At 47.3% G+C, this 18,114-nt stretch overlaps 1 protein-coding gene and 1 non-coding gene across 2 annotated transcripts; both read right to left on the reverse strand.

Moving 5' to 3' along the window:
• Nucleotides 1-425: 425 nt before the first annotated feature.
• VAMP5 (vesicle associated membrane protein 5) lies at nt 426-16,162 on the reverse strand. Its single transcript, XM_016191208.2, has 3 exons — nt 16,030-16,162; nt 2,158-2,295; nt 426-1,691 (listed from the first exon to the last, which is right to left on the reverse strand). Exons 1-3 carry the CDS (start codon nt 16,030-16,032, stop codon nt 1,482-1,484), a joined length of 351 nt encoding a protein of 116 aa, XP_016046694.1. The 5' UTR covers nt 16,033-16,162; the 3' UTR covers nt 426-1,481.
• On the reverse strand, nt 14,476-14,632 carry LOC132537758 (U1 spliceosomal RNA). Its single transcript, XR_009549210.1, has one exon. It is a non-coding gene; the product is annotated as a U1 spliceosomal RNA (small nuclear RNA).
• Nucleotides 16,163-18,114: the final 1,952 nt, after the last annotated feature.

Below are 18,114 nucleotides of genomic sequence, written 5' to 3' on the forward strand. Positions count from 1 at the left end.
AAGATTGTATTTATTTATTTATTTATGAGAAAGATAGGAGGAGAGAGAGAACCAGATATAACTCTGGTACATGTTCTGCCGGGGATCGAACTCAGGACCTCATGCTTGAAAGTCCAGTGCTTTATCCACTGCACCACCTCCCAGACTATTTATTTAATCTTATTGTATTTTACAGGACAGAGGGAAATTGAGAGGGAGGAGTAAGAGGGAGAAAGAAAAATAGATATCTACAGACTGGTTTCACTGCTCATGAAGTGTCCCCCTTCAGGTGGACAACAAAGGCTCAAACTGGGGTTTTTGCACATGGTAATGTGGTGCTTAACTGTGTGTGCCACCGCCTGCCCCATATGTATGTATATATATAATTGCCACCAGGGTTATCACTGAGGTTCGATGCCGACATGACAAATCCACAACTCCCAGTGGCCATTTCTTTCTTTTTTTTATTTGACAGAACCGAGAGAAAATGAGGTGGGAGGGGAAGACAGAGAGAGACCTGCAGTACTTGCTTCAACACTTGTGGAGCTTTCCCCTTGCAAGTGGGATGTAGAGATTCAAACCTGGGTCCTTGTACATGATAGCCAGGTGTTCCACTGCCTAACCCCCTTACATAGTTTTCTCTCTGTCATCCCATCTGGTGTCCTTGATCCTTAGAGCATCCCCAAAGACATCAGAAAAATAATAGATTTTATTTTTAAAAATGTTTTTACTATATTTATTTTCCCTTTTGTTGCCCTTGTTGTTTTTATTGTCACTGTTGTTATTGATGTTGTCATTGTTGGATAGGACAGAGAGATATGGAGAGAGGAGGGGAAGACAGAGAGGGGGAGAGAAAAACAGACACCTGCAGACCTGCTTCACCGCCTGTGAAGCAATCCCCTGCAGGTGGGGAGCCGGGGACTCGAGCCGGGATCCTTACACCAGTCCTTGTGCTTTGCACCACATGCACTGAGCTACCGCCCGACTCCCATAGATTCTATTTTCAGGGAAACAAGCTCTGAGGGTACTGGCTAGAGAGTCTATTTTAGAAGCTAATGTGTCTTTACACCTATACTTTCTGTGCAGGGTTAAATCTATCTGAGCTAAGTCATATTGACTTCCAGGAATGGAGTCCTTCTGAAGGTAGGCTTTGTAATCATCACCAGGGTGGAGGCAGAGAAAGGATGGGCCAATTTATAGAGCACTCGTGTACACAGACACACATAAACACACACACAGACACGCACACACACCACATGAGCTTTTAACCAAACAGCACCTTTTACAGAGTTCCAGGTAGGACTGGTCTAGCATGATCAGTGCAGCAAGCAGCCCTCAGGGAGGGGTCAGTCTTTGGCATGATGAGAGATGCTATGGTGCACATATCAGGGCTGCCGTTCAGCTCTTACTGAAGTATGGTAGGTGGGAGCAAATACTAGGGTTCTCTGGAGACCAGAACTAGCCAATGTGGCCTTCTGGCTTCTCCTCCAGGCCCCACTGTTTCAGCCTCCATGCTCAGAGGCAGCAACTGTGTCCTGGGCCCGTGGGGCACTATTCCCCTCACTGCTCTGTGGAAGAAAGGCAACCAGCAGCACAATCAAGATGATGAGCAGGCCTCCGCCCACCACCAGCCCCAGGTAGATCCGGCATCGAATGTTCTCCCTACTCTTCTTCTGGGCCAGGGTCTTGGTTGTCTTGCTGAAGGCCGAGCTCTGTAGGTGTGCCCAGACAAAGGGTGGGAGTTAGTGGTACCTTCAGAACCTTGGAGTCAATTCCACCCAATGCCATCCCAGCAAGGCCTAGTTTCCTCCCAATGCCTCTATCCTGCCTGTTCCTTTACTCCATGTATTCTACTCAGGGACCCTCCCAGCCTGACTTCACATCTCAGACACTAGTGTAAACTTTGTGGCCACCTCTACTTAATAATGCCACTCTTCAAACTTTAAAGAGGTCCATGCATATCTTGCTGAAGGCCTTCCAACTTCATGAAACCCATCCATGCATATCTAGGTGATGGCCAACTCAAGAAATTAAGACACCCTAATCTGCTACTCAGGTAAGACTTGAGTCCCCTCAAGAGCCTAGAACCCCTGAATGCAGGCTGCCAGCTTCCTGAGAGGCTGTCCAACCACCACTACCACTACCACCAACCCCCACCTGCATTCCCAGGCCTCACACCATGTCCAGAAGTTGGTCTGAACGCTGCTCCAGTTCTGAAAGCTTCCCATCTCGTTCCAGGACCTTGTCAAAGTTGTTGAGCATGATTTCCGTCACCTCATCAGCCTGCCGCTGGCAGCGCTCCAAATCTTTCCCTGCCTGGACACAAAGCTCAAGGTCAGAGTTCATGAGACCCCCCGCTACCTGGACTCATCTTGTTCTGAGGCCTAGGGGCATCCCTGCCCCCACTGTGTGTGTGTGTGTGTGTGTGTGCGTGTGTGTGTAATGTGAGTTTGCCAGCCTCTTTCATATGAGACCATAATATGTGCAGAGTGGAGAAGGAACAGTCTCCCAGGTGACTGTAACTCATTCTTGGCCTCGGTTCCTTCACTGGCCTATCAAGGCAGGTCCTAGGTGAGCCCTGGATAACTGCATCTCTTCTTCCTGGGTGTCCCAGTGTGGAACTTGCCTCAGAAATCATCCTTCCACAAGGAGGATACTTTGTTAACTGCTATATAGTGCTATCCAATGAACAACTATCAGGTAGCTTTCCACTGGCCTAAAACAGCAGTAAAAGACAGTGAAGCAAGCTACTTGGCTAGAATCCAGACAGGAAGGAGATGTGTGCCACAGAGCTAGAGGGGTAATTTTGAATGAGCAAACATCAGGAGTTTCTGCCTAACTTCCTGATGCATCCCCCCCCCCCAATCAGATCTCCTTCCCTGGTGCCCTCAGATCTGGCCTCTGACTAGTTATGCTTAAAGTTGATTCCCTGTCTCTCAGTCTTAGTACATCCCTCCCCCCCCCCCCCCCGTACCTTCCAGTCAGCCAGAAACTTCACCAGAGTCCACCTCACAAATATAAGACCAATTCTGGAATTTCCCAGCACGGGCTGTGGCCCCATTTAACAAAAGAACCCACTTCATTTCTGAGGACCAGGAAGAGAGGTTCAGGGTCCAAGTTGGGGGAGGATGAGAGAACACAGAAGAGGGAGAAAACATGGGTCACAGGTATGAAAGGAATTGAGCTTTGGATGCAAGCAGCTGAGAGAAACACAGAGCAAAAGGCCCTGGTAAGAGCCAGAGGTGCAGAAGCAGGTCCAGGGAGGAATCCAACTGATTAGCAAAACACAGAGATACCTCTCCTAGCCTAGTCCCCCATAGCCCATTTCTGTTCTCTTCCCTCCCCTCAAAGCACCAGCCAAAAGGCCTTTCCTGCCAGTCCATGTTGCCCATTGTTTGAAGGAGACATTTTGGCACTTGACTGAATTCTACTTAAAGCCAGAAAAAGGGAAGGGTTCTTTCGGTCACAGAGGGCTACCTCCTACTCAGGAAAGAATCTCCTTCAGGATCCATACAGCTACTTTGCCTACAACCTCCAAGCATTCCCAGTGTATGAGTCTTAACTCCACAAGTGGATCTCACATTATTAAGGCAGTGTGGGGGGGGCCCATGAGCAGGGGCCCATGCTCTGCCTTTGTTACCATTCCTGGAGTCTCAGAAGCTAGGATTGTGCTGACTATTGCAAAGTCTCTATGAGTGGGTCAACTGATAACAGTTTCTATCCAAAAACAAATTTTATTCTCATGAGATGTTATCCCTACATGTTTATCTAACCCAGCACAAGTTTTGAGGAGCAAGCATGTGAAACTCAAATAGGTCAGTATTTACCCATGAGTTATGAAAGCAGCCTGCTGTGAAAGGGGGCAAGCAAAGCACAAAGGAAGGGGTGCACTCAGACCAGGGGAGCAGTAAGTGGACAGTAATGACCAGGAAACCACACCCTTCTCTACCTTCTCTCTCAAATCAACCAGCATCACCATGATTACAAGTACTACTGTGGCATTCAACAAGTCTGTTATCTGGAACCTCTCATGCTCAGACAGTCTAAGGTATTCAAGACAAGATAAAAATGGGGCAAGACAAGAAGCCAAAAAGAAAAAAAAAGCACCAGTCATTACTAGGGATTGGTGGTACACTGTTTGCTTATTTTTTCTCTTCCACTCAGAACCTAACAGCTGTTATTATCTCATTCTCCAACACGGGGTGACATGGGGTCACATTCTCTAAGAGAGAGCTGGCTGTCCCTCCTGCTGCAATCTGCGGGTTCCTTTCCCCCACTGCGAAGCCAGGCCTGTTGGGAGCCAAGATGGACTCAGGCCTAAATGAACACAGTCGCTCCAGGGAGCTCAGATGCTCAGGCTGAACCTTAAGCTCATCTCAGGCCCTCCTCAGTCCCTGTCAGCCAGAGGAAAAAGGGTGATATAGGGCTGGGGAGACAACATAATGGTTCCATAAAAGACTTTTATATCTGAGGCTCTGAGGTCCCAAGTTCATTCCCCAGCATCACCATAAAACCAGAGCTGGCAGTGCTCTGATTGGTCTTTTCTCTCTTTCTATATTTAGCTCATTAAAATAAATAAATAAAAATGTTTTTAATTATATTTATTATTTATTGGATAGAGACAGCCAGAAATCAAGAGGGAAGGGGAAGATAGAGAGGGAGAGGGAAAGAGAGACACCTGCAGCTCTGCTTCACCACTTGCAAAGCTTCTCCCCTGCAGGTAGGGACCGGGGGCTTGAACCTGGATCCTTGCACACTGTAACATGTGTGCTCAACCAGGTGCACCACCACCCGGCCCCTAATTTTTTTTAATGTACTCTGTGCACGATGTCCATTGGCATGGGGAGAAATAAAGGATGGCAGGCTGTGGAGGGAGCTAAGGGCAATAGGGCAAAGGTCATGCTGCCTTCTGCCACAGTGAACTCAGCCACACAGCAGAGCCATGGGAAATAGTTCCCGCATGAATCAGGTCTGTTTTTAAGGAGATCTCTATCTGCTAGGGAGAATAGACATATATGATACAGTTAGAGAACAGAGATACACTGTGAAATACAAATAGTGAGTGTTAGAGCTACCCACAGAGAGGGTGATTCATGAAAGCTGGCCAGGTAGGCTGTGTTCTAGCAGGATGGGATGCAGGGGCTGGTAGATAATTCACCTAGTGGAGTGTGTGCCTTACCATGCTGGTTTTTAGCCCCAGCACCACATGGCAGCACTATGGCACTGGGGGAAGCTCCATAGGTGGTAGAGCAATGCCCTCCCTCTCTTTAAGATTTTATTTATTTATTTATTTATTTATTTACGATAAATATAGAAGGAAGGGGTCCAGACAGTGATACACCAGGTTAAGCGCACATAGTACAAAGCGCAAGGACCCACACAAGGATCGAGGTTCAAGCCTCCAGTTCCCCATCTGCAGAGGGGTCGCTTCACAAGTGGTGAAGCAGGTCTGCAGGTATCTCTCTGTCTCTCTCCCTCTCTACCTTCCCCTCCCCTCTCATTTCTCTCTGTCTAAAAAAAAATTGAAAAAAATGGCCACAGGAGCAGTGGATTCCTAGTGCAGGCACTGAGCCCCAGCAATATGCCTGGAGGCAAAAAAAAAAAAAAAGAGGGAGAGAAAGAACCAGACATCATTCTGGTACATGTGCTGCTGGGGGTTGAACTCAGGCCCTCATGCTTGAGAGTCCAATGCTTTATCCACTGTGCTACCTACTGGACCATATCTCCCTCTCTCTATCTCTGTCTCTACTATCTGAAATTTTTTCAAAAATGACAAAGTCAGCCCAGGAGCAGTGGAATTACACATGTATGACGTCCTAGTGCTGCAAACAAAGTACAAAAAAAGAGGAGAAGGGGAAGTAGGGCAGGCATGGGGGGACAAAATGGGGAGGAGGAGGGGCGGGAAGAGGGAGGAGAGGGAGGCAGGGGAGGAGGAGAAGGAGCAGAAAGGTGCAACTGAGACATTTCCAGCACAGGAAGACTGGGGCACACTTGGGACAGTGGTGAACCAGACAGAGAGGAAGGGTGGAGGTACAGGCAGGGTGAGGCTAAAGAAAGCAATAAAAGTCAAGAAAAGGGAGTTCACTTGGAGGAAGAGCTCTGACATAAGCTACTGCTATTGAGCAAAGGGTAACACAGGAAAGGTAATTCAGGTGAAGCCCCTTATTGAGAGGTGCAGTGGGTACAGTGTCTGTCTTGCAAGATGTCTTACAAGACATCTCAAGTTTGATGTCTGGCGTTGCATATGCCAAAGCAATGCTCTAATCCTCTCTCCCTCTGTCTTGTTAATAAATAAATAAAATTGATTTATATTTTTAATTTTTTAATCTTTTTTATTTACTGGATACAGATAGCGAGAAATCAAGAAAGAAGGGGTAGATAAATAGGGAGAGAGACAGAGAGACACCTGCAGGCCTGCTTCACCACTCACAAAGCTTTCCCTCTACAGGTGGGGACAAGGGGCTCGAACCTGGGTCCTTGTGCATTATAACATGTGTGCTCAACCAGATGTGCCAGTACCCAGCACCTAAAAATTGATTTATATTTTTGATCCAGGAGGTGGCATAGTGCCAGAGTGAATAAGTCTAAAAGTAAGAAGAAAAGGGAGAGGAGGAGAAGAAGGAGGAAGAGGAGGGAGAAATAGCATCATGGTTATTAATATTAAAGAGACTCTCATGCATGAGGCTCCAAAGTCCCAGGTTCAACCACACACACACACACACACACACACACACACACACACACACCACCATAAGCCAAAGCTGAGCAGTGTCTCTCTGTGTCTCTATCTGCATCTCTCTCAAAAATAAAATAAAAATTTTTTAAATGTTGTAAAAAAAAAAAAGGAGGAAGGAGGAAGAGGAAAATGGCTTCAGGATCTCTCATCTGTTGATGATAATCAGGCATGGATGGGAATGAGAACAGGCAGGGCAGAGGGGCCAGCCCGCAGCTGAGAGGAGTGACATCAGCAAGGGTGTGAGGAGGCCCACAAGGCGGGGTGAGAGCAGGCAGGGAGGAGAGAGAAGCACTTCTGAGCCTGGCCAGGGACCCTTAGGACTCCAGGGCTTCTGGCAAGAGGAGCACAGCCCTTGGCAGACAGGGGGTGATAGTTACGCAGGAAGTGTTCTTAACACACCAGCACCTTCTGCACAGAAGATCCCTCCTTTGAAACACGGATCTCTCCTTGGGGGTTTTCTGGCCAGATACCCTGAAACAAAGCTCCCACAAATTTTCCCATTTGCAGCACCATGTCCCATAAGTGCTGTGGTGTCTCTCTTTCCCTTTCCCTGACTTCTCTCAAATTAAAATATACATGGATGGGGGTGGCACAGAACTTTGGTAGTGGATGCAGTGTGGAACTATACCCCTGTAGTCTTATAATCTTGTAAACCATTATTAGCTAATAAAAATAAAAGTTATATGCTTAGCAAAGTAAGGAAATAAAGGACAACTGCCGTATGGCTTCACTTACATGTGAATATAGAGAAGTGAAATATACAAACTTGAAGAAAAAAACAACTAGTCAACCTGGAGCTGGACGATGGCACACACAATTGAGTACACACCTTACCATGCTCAAGGACCCAGGTTCAAATCCTAGGACCCCCACCTGCAGGAGGGAAGCTTTATGAGTGGTGAAGCAAGTATCTCTCTTTCTCTATCTTTCCCTCCCCTCTCAACTTTTTAAAAAAGATTTTAAAAATATTTATTTATTCCCTTTTGTTGCCCTTGTTGTTTTATTGTTGTAGTTATTATTGTTGTTGTTATTGATGTCGTTGTTGTTGGATAGGACAGAGAGAAATGGAGAGAGGAGGAAAAGACAGAGAAGGGGAGAGAAAGACAGACACCTGCAGACCTTGTGAAGTTACTGCCCTGCTGGTGGGAAGCTGGGGGCTTGAACCAGGATCCTTGCACCAGTCGTTGGCGCTTTGTGCCACCTATGCTTAACCCGGGCGCTACTGCCTGACTCCCCAGTCTCAACTTCTTACTGTCTTATGAAGTTAGAAAAAAAATTAGTGGGGCAGGGATAGATAGCATAATGGTTCTTCAAAGAGATTCTCATTCCTGAGGCTCTGAAGTCCCAGGTTCAATCCCTTGCACCACCATGAGCCAGAGCTGAGTAGTGCTCTGATTAAAAAAGAAAAAGAAAGGAAAAAAAAAAATAGTGGTCAACTCATCTCTAGAATCTTGAGATGACTTCAGTGATTATTACTGGGAAGGGGGCGGCACAGAACTTACTGTCTTGTAAATTACCATAAGTCACTAATTAAATTAAAAAAAAATAATAAACTTCATAAGCAGTGGGGGGCAGTGCTGTGGTGTCTCTCTCCCCTCTCTGTCTCTCTCCTGTTCTACCTATCTCTGGCTCTCATTCTATATTTAAAAGAAAGGAAAGAAATGGCTATTAGCTAGTCTTAGTAGTTAAAAATAGAAGAAAGAAAGAAAAAAGAAAAAGAAAAGGAGAAGAAGAGAGGAGAAAAGAGAAAAGAAAAGGAGAGGGGCCAGGCAGTGGTACACCTGGTGTATGCTACCATGTGCCAGGACCCAGGTTCAAGCCCCCATTCCCCACCTGCAGAGGGTAAGTTTCACAAGAGGTGAAGCAGGTCTGCAGGTGTCAGTCTTTCTATCTCCCTCTCTCTCTCTCCTTCCTCTTTCAATTTCTCTCTGTCTAATCAAATAAAATAGAAAGAAAAACAAAAAGGAAAATTACTGTCGCCGGGAGCACTGAGCCCCAGCAATAAATGCATTGGCAGCAATAAAGAAAAATGGGGAGAACAGGTGGCGCACTTGGTTAAGAGCACACATTATAGTGCAAAAGGGTGTAGGTTCAAGCCCCCGGTCCCCGCTTGCAGGAGTAAAACTTCAGGAGTGGTGAAGCAGGGTTGTGGGTCTCTGTCTCTCCATCTTTCTGTCTCTCTCTTCCCCTCTCCTCTCAATTTCTCGCTGTCTCTATCCAATAATAAATAAATAATAAATAAATAAATTTGAAAGAAGACTGGGGAGACAGCATAATAAGACTTTCATGGGAGTCGGGCGGTAGTGCAGTGGGTTAAGCGCAGGTGGCGCAAAGTACAAGGACCAGCGTAAGAATCCCGGTTCCAGCCCCCGGCTCCCCACCTGCAGGGGCGTCCCTTCACAGGCCGTGAAGCAGGTCTGTAGGTGTCTATCTTTCTCTCCCCCTCTGTTTTCCCCTCCTCTCTCCATTTCTCTCTGTCCTATCCAACAATGATGACATCAATAAAAACAATAATTACAATAATAAAAAAGAAAAGAAAAAAATGATTTTCATGCCTGAGGTCTTAGGTTCAATCCCCAGCACCACCATAAGCCAGAGCTGAGCAGTGCTCTGGTCTCTCTCTCATTAAACTAAATTAATTTTTTTTTTAATTTTTTAATATTTATTTTCCCTTTTGTTGCCCTTGTTTTTCTTTTCTTATTGTTGTTGTTATTGATGTCATCGTTGTTAGGACACAGAGAAATGGAGAGAGAAGGAGAAGACAGAGAGGGGAAGTGAAATACAGACACCTGCAGACCTGCTTCATCGCTCATGAAGCGACTCCCCTGCAGGTGGGGAGCCGGGGGCTCCAGCCAGGATCCTTATGCTGGTCCTTGCGCTTAGCGTCACATGCGCTTAACCTGCTGTGCTACCGCCCGACACCCCAGAAAACATTTTTTAAAAAATATTTGAAAGAAAGAAAAAGGCAAAACAACAGAAACCTTGCTATGGTTTTCAGCACTGTCATGTTCTTTTTTTTTTTTTTTTTTTTCCTCCTCCAGGGTTATTGCTGGGCTCGGTGCCTGCACCATGAATCCACCGCTCCTGGAGGCCATTTTTTTCCCCCTTTTGTTGCCCTTGTTGTAGCTTCGTTGTGGTTATTATTATTGCCCTTGTTGACGCAATTCGTTGTTGGATAGGACAGAGAGAAATGGAGAGAGGAGGGGAAGACAGAGAAGGGGAGAGAAAGATAGACACCTGCAGAACTGCTTCACCGCCTGTGAAGCGACTCCCCTGCAGGTGGGGAGCCGGGGGCTCGAACCGGGATCCTTACGCCGGTCCCTGCGCTTTGCGCCACATGAGCTTAACCCACTGAGCCACCGCCCGACCCCCCACTGTCATGTTCTGATGGACCTAGCCAGTGACCAGTATATCAGCTCCTATCAGAGTTAGTACTGAGCTGTTCAGACACTGAGTATAGCCCTGAGGTGCAGTCCTGGGTCCTTCAAATTCCGCCTCTGCCACTCCAGTAACTGAAGACTGAGGATATGAACTTTCTTTTTTTATTTTATTTTATTTTTATTTATTTTTCCTTTTGTTGCCCCCCTTTTAAAAAATTATTGTTGCTGTAGTTATTATTGTTGTTATTGATGTCGTTGTTGGATAGGACAGAGAGAAAATGGAGAGAGGAGGTGAAGACAGAGAAAGGGAGAGAAAGACAGACACCTGCAGACCTGCTTCATCGCCTGTGAAGCGACTCCCTTCAGGTGGGGAGCCCAGGCCTCGAACCGGGATCCTTTCACCGGTCCTTGCGCTTCACGCCAGGTGTGTTTAACCCGCTGCAATACTGTCTGATTCCTGAATATGAACTTTCTGACCCTCAACTATAAAATAGTGACAATAGAATAACATCTATTGTAATGGTAGCTAAGGCATCCAGAGCAGTGGATCCATAGTGCTGGCACAGGGCCCCAGTGATAACCCTGGTGGCAAAAAAAAAAAAAAAGTGGGGAAGACGGATCTTTCTATCACCTACTATGCCAGGGATTGAATTCAGAACCTCATGTTTCAGTCTCCAATGTTTCATCCACTGTTCCACCTCCCTGGCCATCTTTCTAGATGTTTTACAAAATACACAGTCAAGCAAGCTCTTATGGCAAATTTGTGCACTTTACTATTCCTAACTTAATGCTAAAGTCTTCCTAGGGATTCGGTAATTTGTTCCATGAGGCACTGCAGGCTGTTGAGAAGTCTTTACACTTCGAAAAAATAACAGCTGGGGCCAGACAGTGGCACACGTGTAGAGTATAGATGTTACCATGCACCAGGACTGAGGGTTCCACCCCCTAGTCCCCAGAGGGGAAGTTTCATAAGTAGTAGAGCAGTGCTACAGGCGTCTTCCTCCCCACTGCCTTCCCTCTTAAGTTTTCTCATAACAAGACAGAAAATGGCAACTAGGAGAGGTGGATTCATCATGTAAGCATTGAGTCTCAGTGATAAGCCTGGCTAGGAAAGAAAAAAACAAAACAAAACAGGGTCCTTGTATGGTCATATGTGTGTTCTACTGAGTGTGCTATCCCTAGCCCCAAAATTATATATATATTTTTTTTTTGCCTGCAGGGTTATTGCTGGGGCTCGGTGCCTGCACTACGAATCCACTGCTCCTGGAGATTATTTTTTTCCTTTTGTTGCCCTTGTTGTTTGGCGTTTATTGTTGTTGTTGTTGTTATTGTTATTAATGCTGTCGTTGTTGTTGGATAGGACAGAGAGAAATCGAGAAAGGAGGGGAAGACAGAGGGGGAGAGAAAGATAGACACCTGCAGACCTGCTTCACTGCTTGTGAAACAACCACCACCACCCCACCCCCCGCAGGTGGGGAGCTGGGGGCTTGAACCAAGATCCATCCTTACACTGGTCCTTGTGCTTCACGCCATGTGCACTTAACCCTCTGGGCTACCACCCACCCCCTCCCTTTTTTTCTTTTTTCTTTCTTTCTTTTTTTTATTATTATTATTGCCACCAGAGTTATCACTAGGAATTGGTGCCTGCATGATGAATCCACCACTCTTGGCAGCCATTTTTCTTCTTCGTCTTCTTTTTTTTTATATTTATTTATGTATTTATTCCCTTTTGTTGCCCTTGTTGTTTTATGGTTGTAGTTATTATTGTTGTTGTCATTGTTGGATAGGACAGAGAGAAATGGAGAGAGGAGGGGAAGACAAAGAGGGGGAGAGAAAGAGAGACACCTGCAGACCTGTTTCACCGCCTGTGAAGTGACTACCCTGCAGGTGGGGAGCTGGGGCTGGGACCGGGATCCTTATGCCGGTCCTTGTGCTTTGCACCATGTGTGCTTAAACCGCTGCACTACCGCCCGACTCCCTTCATTTTTTAGATGATAATTTAAAAAAATTATTTATGTATGTTCCCTTTTGTTGCCCTTGCTGCTTTATTGTTGTAGTTATTAATGTTGCTGTATACTGATGTCATCGTTGTTGGATAGGACAGAGAGAAATGGAGAGAGGAGGGGAAGCCAGAGAGGGGGAGAGAGAGATAGACACCTGCAGACCTGCTTCACCAACTGTGAAGGGACTCCCCTGCAGGTGAGGAGGTGGGAGCTGGAACCGAGATCCTTAAGCCGGTCAGGATCCTTACACTTTGCACCACATGGGCTTAATCCACTGAGCTACTGCCTTTTTTTTTTTCTTCTTTATTTGAAGGGACAGAGATAAATTGAAAGGGGAGAGAGACATAGAGGCACCTGCAGGAGGTGGCACAGTAGGTAAAGTATTGGATTCTCAAGCATGAGGTCCCAAGTTCAATCCCCAGCAGCACATGTACAGAATGATGTCTGGTTCTTTCTCTCTCCTCCTGTCTTTCTCATGAATAAACAAAATATTTTAAAAAGAAAGATAGAGGCCTGCAGTACATACTTTATCACTTGTGTAACTTTCTCCCTACAGATGAGCGCTGGGGGGTCAAACCTGAGTCCTTGCACATGGTAATGCATGCACGCAACCAGACACATCGACACCCCATCTTCCCCCCATCATATTCTCTCTCTTTTTTTTTCCCTCAAGGTTACTTTGAACTTTTTTAAAATTTTTATTATTGGATTGAGACAGAAATAAATTGAAGGCAAGGGAGCTCCAGTGGCGCAATCGGTTAGCACGCGGTACTTATACAATAAATTGAAGGGGAGGAGGTAGAGAGTGAAAGAGATAGAGAGGCACCTGCAGCCCTACTTCACCACTCATGAAGCTTTCCCCCTTCAGGTGGGGACCAGGGGCTTGAGCCTGTAATGTGTGCCTTTAACCAGGTGCACCACCGCCTGCCACCACCTTGCCCCCCGAATAGTCATATTCTTTATTTAAATTTTTAAAAAATATTTATTTTCCCTTTTATTGCCCTTGTTTTTTATTGTTGTAATTATTATTGAAGTCATCGTTGTTAGATAGGACAGAGAGAAATGGAGAGAGGAGGGGAAAACAGAGAGTGGGAGAGAAAGATAGACACCAGCAGACCTGCTTCATCACCTGTGAAGCAACTCCCTTGCAGGTGGGGAGCCAGGGGCTCAAACCAGGTTCCTTACGCTGGTCCTTGCGCTTTGTGCCACGTGCGCTTAACCCACTGCGCTGCCGCCTGACTCCCTACAATCATATTCTTAACACCTGTGTTAAACTGGATGCTGGTAAAGGTAATTCAAAATCTTTAACTGGCTGACTAAACACTCACCAGGTCCTTTAAAAGCACGTCTTGTGGGTGCTAGGGGGTACCACATTTTGTAGAGTGTACACATTACTATGCTTAAGAACCCAGGTTAGAGTCCTCAGACTCCATCTGCAGGGAGGAAGCTTTGTGAGTGGTGGAGCTATGCTGCAGGTGTCTCTCCTTTTCTCTTTCCCTCTCTATCAAAGAAAAAAAATGTCCTCTGGGAGCAGTGGAGTTGTGTAGGCACCTAGACCCAGTAATAACACTGGTGGCAAAGGTAATAATAATAGCAAATAAATAAATAATGTGAGTGCTTAGCCAGGTGTGCTAATAACACCTGACCCATAAATAAATAAATAAATAAATAAATAAATAAAATGATTTATAGTGGCCTGGGAGGTGGTCCAGTAGATGGGCCACCTGGGAGGTGGTCCGAGTTTGATCCCCAGCATGCTATGTATTAGATACTCAGGTTATCTCTCTCATTAATAAAAATACATAAATAATATTTTTAATTCTGCATTTACTTTCATGGGGGGGTAGGGAGACAGAGACCCTATCAGCTCTGGCTAGTGCTAGGGATTAAATTTAGGCCTTCTGAGCCCTCAGGCATGAAACTCTGGGGCCCTACCAGTACACAATCACCCAGACCTTACCAGATCATCTGACCCTTGTTTCCAACTGAACTTGTGTATAAGTGTATGAGAGAGGTCCATGAGTCCTAACAATCTCTTTGGACAGTGCATGAGAGGACAAGCTACAAGGCAAATAAATTCAAGTCACTACTCACCTTTCCCAGTTACTGCTTTGTTCCTAGTCTACCCCTATACATAGCACTGAGGACACAAAGAACATGATAGATAAATACTTGTTGGTTGAATGAATCAGAGAAGAGGAGAAGGGAAAAGAGAACGAAAGGAGCACAGTGAGTAGAGTACTAATCTGGGAAGCACGAGACTCCAAGTTCGATCCCCAGTATTCCATGCTCCAGAGTGATGCTCTGGTATGTTCTCTCTCTCAAGCTCCCCTCCTATCTTAAGTTAATAGTCTTTATTTATTTATTTTTGTTCTTTCAGGGGAGAGCACCGACACGGTTCACCACCACCACAAATTATGCAGTCAGGTTTCCCGCATTTGGCGAAATCGCAGGGGTCAGCACATCCATAGTGCAAGTCTCTCCCTGGGAAAACTACCTTCGTGATTATGGTATCTCCCCTGCCAGGTAAGTATTGAGCAGATATATATTAAAAAAGAAAATAAAGGGACAAGATAAAATATTAAAAAGCAAACAAATAGAAGAAAGTTTCGGATAGGGAAGGTGGATAGCAAAAAGAAAGGGGGCAGAGAAGGGGCAGGAGTGAAAGAGGAAACGGGAAGGGAGCTATCAGAGGAAATGGGTAGGGAGGGCTATTGGCAGGCACACTCTCCAAGCTGTGATCCACCATTTGGCTCAAAAGAACCCTCAAGAGCCCCAGAATTTTCCAGTAATACCAAATAAAATATCCTAGTCTCTGTCTTCATATAAGGAATTTCCTCTTCTTCCTAATTGCTCACAGCCAGCCAGAAGCCCACCCAGCGCTACCAATCTCAAGCCCTGCAGGATGGGACGTGGGCTCCAGGCTCTGTTCCATCTTAGAGTCCATGCCCCCATCCCAGCCTCCCTCTATTTCCTGGCAGTGGCCCTAGCTCTCAACTGCTACCTTCCTGCCCCACTTCCTCTTCCTGCCCCCAGTTCCCTAGAGAGGAGGCCATCCAGGCATCCTGACCCCTAGCCAGGACACATCCATCACACCTCTGCTTCCCTCCTGGGTCCATCTTCCCAGAAGTTCAGAGTAGGGGGTAAGAGGAGGTGGGGAGCGGGTAAGTAACTGGCACCAACTGCTCCTGACACCTTTTCTTTGGAGAGGGCAAGTGGGACCAAGGGTTCGAGTCCGAGACGCAACTCAGGAATCTGTCTCTAGGAGCGGTTAGGGGGAGTGGAACCTGTGCCACACTTTGAGATCTTCAGTGGAACTTTCACAGTAAACATCTTCCTTCCTCTTTCTACCGGCGGAGGAGTTTGTCCTCCAACACCCTGCTAGCAGCTGGCACTGCCTCCCCCTTGGCTGTCCCATGTGCTCAGGTTTCTCACTCCCCAGGTCAGGCTTGGTTCCTCCACCGCTCCGGGAAGGGCTGAAGAGGTCATCCCATTAGATGACTCTCATTAGACCTGGCACTTACCGGGGCGGCTTCTGAGAGCCCTTCAATCTCCATTAAACCAGCAAGGCCCTGCTGATACTGCTGACCCCGCTTTTACAGATGCAGAAAAGGAGATTCGGGGAGGTGACTGGGGTGAGAGTGGAGGGGGTGACAGAGCTGGTGAGAGGCCACCGCTAGGAGCAAGACTCAAAGGCTGCTGCTCTAACAACTCAGCTCCAGGGACCAGAAAACCCGGGGTCCTGCTCAGCCCAGTAGGGCAGCTCACACTTTTCCTCCCGGGGAGTGGTGTGGTGGTGGTGGTGTCTGGCTGTCCTGGTCCCCAGCGCGGTCATCTTGCCTGGGCACCCGCGAGGGCTTCAGCAGCCTACCCCGCTCGCACCCGCGCCCGCCCGGTCTTCCCTCAGCCCAGCCCGCCTGGGACCCCTCACCATCGCGTCGTGCCGGGCGCTCCAGCTCCTCTGCCCTCCAGCCCGGGGCGAGCGCCCAGCCAAACCCAGAGGAAGGAGAGGCGGGGCCGGCGGGGGAGGGGGCGCCTCCTGCGAGCTGTGCCCGACAGAAACCGAAAGCGGTCAGACGCTGGGTCCACAGACCAACCCCAGTCCGCCGGGCGCCTTCTCCCTCCGTGCAGCTTTCGCCTCCCTAAACTCTTTGTCTCTTGAGTTTACACCTGAGCAACAGGTCTGCCACCGCTGGGGTGCGAACTGCAGTCTTGAGGAGCAAGCACCGCGGCTCGCTGGGGAGGGGTCATCATCTGCGCTGAAGATGCCGTGAGCACCAGGGTGGGCTCTCTGCCACCCATCACCATAAAATAACTCCCTTTAATTTTTTTTTTTTTTTAACTAAAGAGCGGGACCAGGCAGTGGTGCACCTGGTTGAACAGCGTACATTACAGTGCACAAGGTCTTGCGTTCAAGCCCATGGGTCCCAATCTGCAGGGGGAAGCTTTACAAGTGGTAAGTAGGGCTGAAGGTCTCTCTCTTTCTCTCACACTCTCTAACTCTCCATGCCCTCTCAGTTTCTCTCTGTCCTATTAAAATAAATAAATAATAATAATAAAGCAACAAAAGGAGAGCCTGAGGAGAGAACACAGCAGTTTATTATGCAACAGATTTCAAGAAGTTCCAGGTTCAGGACCCAGTATCACCATTACCCAGAGTTGAACAATGCTCCTGTCAAAAAACAAACAAAACTAAAGAGAAGTGGTGGTTGTGGTCCGGGAGGTGATGCAGTGGATAAAGCACTGGGTTCTCAAGCATGAGGTTCCAAGTTCAGTCCCCGGCAGCACACATACCAGAGTGATGTCTGGTCTTTCTTTGTCTTCTCCTATCTTTCTCAATCAATAAATAAAATCTTAAAAAAAAAAAAAAAAAAAGAGAAGTGGTGGTTGTGCAACATTGTAAACACCATAGAATTGTACATTTTGAAAAGATGAATCTTCTGTGAATTTCACAACTGGAGAAGAGAACTTCAGGCTTTCTGTTGCAGGTACAGTAGGTGGTGGTTCTAGCTTTGCTGTATTTCTTTCCTCAGCACAGGAGCAAAACAACCGTTCATTGATGGGACCCTGCGCCTCAATCAGTGTGAGTGAGCTTGGTGTGTCTAGTGCCCCTCCAGAGCCTCCTTGAGCTGACTCTTAAGAAGTCACCAGTAGGAGCCAGGTGGTTGATGCACATGATACCATGTGCAAGGACCCAAGTTCAAGCCCCTGCTCCCCACCTGCTGGAGGTCTGCTTCCCATCAGTGAAGCGGTTCTACAGGTGGCTTATCTTTCTCTCACCTCTCTACCTCCCCTCCTCTCCCCTCTCAACTTTTCTCTGTCCTGTCAAATAAAAACAAGGGGGGGGGAGATGGAAAACATGGTTGCCAGGAGTAGTGGATTCATAGTGTTGGCACCAAGCGCAAGTGATAACCCTGGTGGCAAAGAAGGAGAAGAAGAAAGAAATCACCAGTTACCTATTCTACACCCATCCTTTGCTACCCCCCCCCACACACATACCTCAAATGTGAACCATCTTGATGATGGAGGTTAAAGATGTCCCTCCCTGGGACTAAGCACAGATCCCATCCTCATTGTGAACTCTCTAGGCTTTAAGAAAGAGATTTCCCTCCAGCTCCTTGGACCTTGAATCCAGAAGTGGACTGAGGAGACCAAAGCGGGACAGGCTCCCTCCTGGGTTTCTCTCTCCCCTCTCCAGGACCTGCCAGTACTAGTCCCACATTCTGCCTCCCAAACCCACCCCTTCTTTTCTCCCTTCTCCCTCCCCAAACAGGTTGTTTTAACCTCTGGAACACCTCTGAGGGAAATAGGGACAAGATGGCAAGAACTCTCTCCCCAAGGCAAGACTGGGCACTGGAAGGAGTGACAATGACGATGGAACCTGGTGGGGAGGAGGGAGGCACAAAGACAGAGGTCCCATTGTGCAGAGAGTGGAAGGAGGGCTGTTACGCCCTATCCTGTGAGGATGACTGTTCCCAGCCACGGGACACACGGAAAAGAAGCTCACCCCCCTCAA

The sequence above is a fragment of the Erinaceus europaeus genome, chromosome 3 (genome assembly GCF_950295315.1).
Source record: "Erinaceus europaeus chromosome 3, mEriEur2.1, whole genome shotgun sequence".
Classification (NCBI taxonomy): Eukaryota; Metazoa; Chordata; class Mammalia; order Eulipotyphla; family Erinaceidae; genus Erinaceus; species Erinaceus europaeus.